A 4,176-nucleotide genomic window follows, 5' to 3' on the forward strand; every position below is an offset into this window, starting at 1 on the left:
TAATGTTTTGCGAGCGCACAAGACAATTTTTGCAAGCACGCTAATAGGGGGACTTTTGCACGTCCAAGTTCCCTTGTCCGTCCATGCACCTCAGTAATTAGTGGACTCCATGTCTGGGGTAAAATACTTGTACAGCAGCACTGTCAGATCTGGTGCCAGTATGTGCAGGAAATGGCGCAACCACGTTTGAGTTCTTTCACTGTCAAAGGATGTGCAGTTAATGAGATTACGTCATGAAGAAGAACCCCTGTGTCAGAACGTGTGACACATAACAGAACCACTCAACTCATTCTCAATCAACAGCGGTGTGATTCACTAAGCAAAGGTGTGAATGAAGTGATAATCTCTTGATAGGCATTCCTCGGAACCAGGACGTCCTGTCCTATCAAGCAAGAAGACTATGATAACACTCTCTAGAAACTCCCACACTCCGTTCACTTCATGCCAGTTTAGGCTGCATCTATGTAGCAAACCCGTAGTAGACCGGCTCATGCCAGATCATTTCTCTCGTGAATCAACTGGGCTCGGCCCGAGCACACACACGCTCCAAAGACTCAACGGAAACGCCGGAGGATGACTCACTTGTCCAGGACACACCCGCGTGAGAACGGTTCGTGAGTAAACAAGCGGTCATTAAAAACGCGACAATATATGATTCACTGAAACCTGCAGCCTACTTCTACTGTAGGGCATGTTTTGAAACGTTTTGTCACTGGCTAAAGAATTCCCGATCTCAGCATAACCAGTTCATAACCAAAACAAACTCTGACCAAGCTTAACAGGAATTCACATTACAGCTGATTACTCAATAACTACTAACCAAGATTAGACTTTCCTTAGCCTATAGGCTGATGCATGTTGAATAGACAGCCTATCGGGTGATGAATAGTGGACTACATTATCTATTAACATAAAGTATTATTAGGCTATTATTTAGACATTGAACACCATAACCTTCATTTTTGATGATTCGGTCAAGAAGCTTTAATATTGATGTTAAGATTGCTAATAATTCACACTGTTTATCAGCAAAGCAAACAGCTTTCCGCTGAGCCAAGTGGAACTCAGTCACAGACGACTTGTTTCGCTTTGTTTCTGACTCCTGTGACTGCGGGACGGCCAGAGAGAGCCGTGAGATCACCGCGTGCCTCCCTTCTTTGTATCGCTCTCATATCATGAATGACTGCTGTGGGCGGAGACTAGCGCATTCGTAGGCAAACACAGACCCTCTGATTGGCTCGCACGACAATCACAATATGGGCGAGCGGCCGAGGGGGAAGGGACACCTTTCACATGTGGGTGTTACGCAGCGTGTGCCCATTGGATAGTGTTCACTAACGCACACCATATGGTCGACGCGATTGGATATGTCGGAGGGTGGGCGGATCTAAGAGGCATCAAGCCCTACATCTCGTAACATGTTTGCTGTGCACTGTGCTACGAGCTTTGTGGAAACAAGAGAAGGGGAAAGAGATCGTCCACAAAGGCTTCAGCAGGCTGTCGGCTTTAAGACTTAACGGGGTTTACGTGGCCAGACTTACATGTTCGGACTATAGCCTACGAGTATTAGCGTGACATAAAGGGGACGCTAGGGTAAACTCGAAGGCATATTATTTTTCTTTTACACTGATTGCTATTGGAGATATACTTATAATTGGCTGGTGGACTATGGAATCTGAAACCACAATCTTTATACAAGCTTGAACAGTAACGAATTGGAGAGAGACTTCTGGGAATACACTGAACGAGGCCTAAGGAAACAAACATATTACAAGGACTCTAGTTAACTTTGCAATTGGAAACAGACGGACAGAACCTCGCAAACATCCGCTCATTTCTGTCGTACGGGGACACTGGCCTGCGGTTGCTCATAGCCACAGTCTTGTCCACTCTCTTCTTCCGGTTACGGAGCGCATGGACCGGCACCCAGACGCCCGCAGTTGCAGCTGTGCCATCCGTGGAGCCACGTCCTGTTGTCCCGGTCTCATCTCGAGCGAACCGTCCATGAATGTGTCTATCAACTCAACAACTGGCACGCGCTTCGAGCTCTCTCTTCCACGCGAGGAGACGGTGGAAGGACTGAAGAGGAGGCTCGCGCAGAGGCTGAGGGTCCCCAAAGAAAGGCTCGCGCTTCTGCACAAAGACACGTGAGTAGTAAGCTATTGCGCCGCGCGAAGGACAACCGGGCACGGCTGCTTTCCCAGGGGCCGCACCAGACCTAGTATGAGGGTTAGCAGCTTAATTAGAATGAGAGCTTACTGTGTGAATACTTGCTATTGTATTTCATGCTATGCACAACGGAGGGTTCTACTTCGGATATTCTGGCAGGGTCGTGGGGAATTAGAAGAAAAAAAAACTTGGAGTGTTTTTATGTCTGCATGCTGCATTCCAACTTAATTCAACACACACCACCGCGATTATGCGCCATGAGGTCATCACGCAAGTAAGCCATGGCCAGGGAAGGATGGGGAGGGGACTGAAATGAAAGTCTCGTATCGCAGGCGGGCGGACTAACGGGAAGGGGATCCGTGGGCGAAGACCGGTGTGAGTGCCATGTCACCACAGGGTATTACGGAGGTTGAGTAGCATTACACGGTTCCGCTTTAAGATGCGCAGGGGTGGTTGAGGAGGTGGCGATAAGAACAATGCATAACAAAGCGCTGTCTGATTAGTGTAAGACAACCAATAGGCCTAATAGACTAATAATGCCAGTCTTATGTATGAGTCGGTGAAGACGGGTATAAAGAGAGAGAGAGAGAGGGCACAAAAAGCGAATAATCCGGTATTACAATCACTTCAATGCAATCAGCTGAAGGGGCAGTTAACTGGAGATCAATTGCGCCAAGATGTCGAGGAGTTGGTCTTGACTTGGGTATTTATTTCCACCATGGTCTCTCTCTGCTGAAACCTTTTATATTGCATCAGTCCACGTTGCCCTGTTTCTCAAGTGTGTGCGTCTTTTCCCGTATCCAGGAGGCTGACCTCGGGGAAGTTGCAGGACTTTGGCGTTGCAAACGGGAGTAAACTGACATTGGTGCCGTCAGTCGAAGCTGGTTTGATGGTGAGTCACACAAGTACAAAGTTTGGCAAGGACGGAGTTAACGTATGCCTTCAAACTTAGGCTAGCCTACTTCACTTTCACATTTCATAATTTGAGATTTCATCACAGTTGGCAGCCAGTCACATACATTTGGGAAGCCATGCGCAAGCCCGCAGACTAGTTCACTAACTTCTCTTCTCTTTTTTTTTGTCTTCTCTCCGGTAGTCGCAGTCGCCCAGACCGGAGCAGTCAATCATGCAGGCGCTGGAGAGCCTCACGGAAACTCAGGTAAGCCTACGCGCTTGCAGACCTCGCTTGCATCCGTTTATGGGCTGCCTTTACAGACACTTGTGATGAGGAGGAAAAGAATAGCCGATTGAACAGCGCATAGTTACCGGCGTGTTTGTTTATCTGCGGCTTTTCATGAATGTGCAGCGAAGCTTAGGGATTTCAATATAGGCAAAACTGCACCGGATATAGTGACTCACTGCTTAGTGTTGGCGCCGCGCCCATTTAAATCACTGTGGGTCAGCCGGCTGCCTTCACCGACTGTGTGTGTGTGCGCGCTTACGTGTGTGTGTGTGCGTGCGTGTGGTTTCTCGTTCTCAGTGGCATATTTGTGTTTGAAATGCTGTTTTGTGTGGCGGGCCGGTGTGTGTGTGCGTCATCCTTTTCAGAGGCAGGCGTTGTGTGTGTGCGTGTGGTCGTGCGGTGTGTGTGTGAGTGCGTGTGCGTTTGTGTGCGCGAGAGCTGCGTAGAGAAGCAACTAGACGATTTCTTGGAAATGGTACACAGAATGAGCTCTACACGCCCGCGGGATTCTCGATTTGAATCGGAAACGTTAGTGCAAATAACAGAGAGAGAGAGAGAGCGAGAAGGAAGACCTTTTCTCATTCAGTTAGTCAAACAAGAAGAAAGTGCAAGAAGTAACTTTTTTTTTTCTTTCTCTTCATATTTCCTGACACGGTGCACCTTAAGGCAGAGTCATGTGTCTTCTCAGACATGCATGTTTGTGTTTGGTAGTTTTCTTCTCGTCTCTTCTGTATATAATCAAGCGCCCCCCCCCCCCCGTTGCACCCCCGCTTGCCGGCAGGTCTTCTGCAGCCGGCTGCCGCTAAAAGATTAGCAGAGCAGGT

General features: G+C 48.3%; 1 protein-coding gene across 1 annotated transcript in view; it reads left to right on the top strand.

Annotated features, from left to right (window-relative positions):
- Window positions 1-1,471: 1,471 nt before the first annotated feature.
- The window catches only part of LOC116219477 (midnolin-like), a 9,531-nt gene continuing 6,826 nt past the window's right edge, over window positions 1,472-4,176 (top strand). The window contains exons 1-3 of the mRNA XM_031562763.2: window positions 1,472-2,147; window positions 2,974-3,061; window positions 3,266-3,328. Of these exons, the coding sequence (XP_031418623.1) occupies window positions 1,915-2,147; window positions 2,974-3,061; window positions 3,266-3,328 (384 nt within the window). The 5' untranslated portion in view covers window positions 1,472-1,914. The remainder of the gene's footprint in view (window positions 2,148-2,973; window positions 3,062-3,265; window positions 3,329-4,176) is intronic.

This window comes from Clupea harengus, chromosome 25 (genome assembly GCF_900700415.2).
Source record: "Clupea harengus chromosome 25, Ch_v2.0.2, whole genome shotgun sequence".
NCBI lineage: Eukaryota > Metazoa > Chordata > Actinopteri > Clupeiformes > Clupeidae > Clupea > Clupea harengus.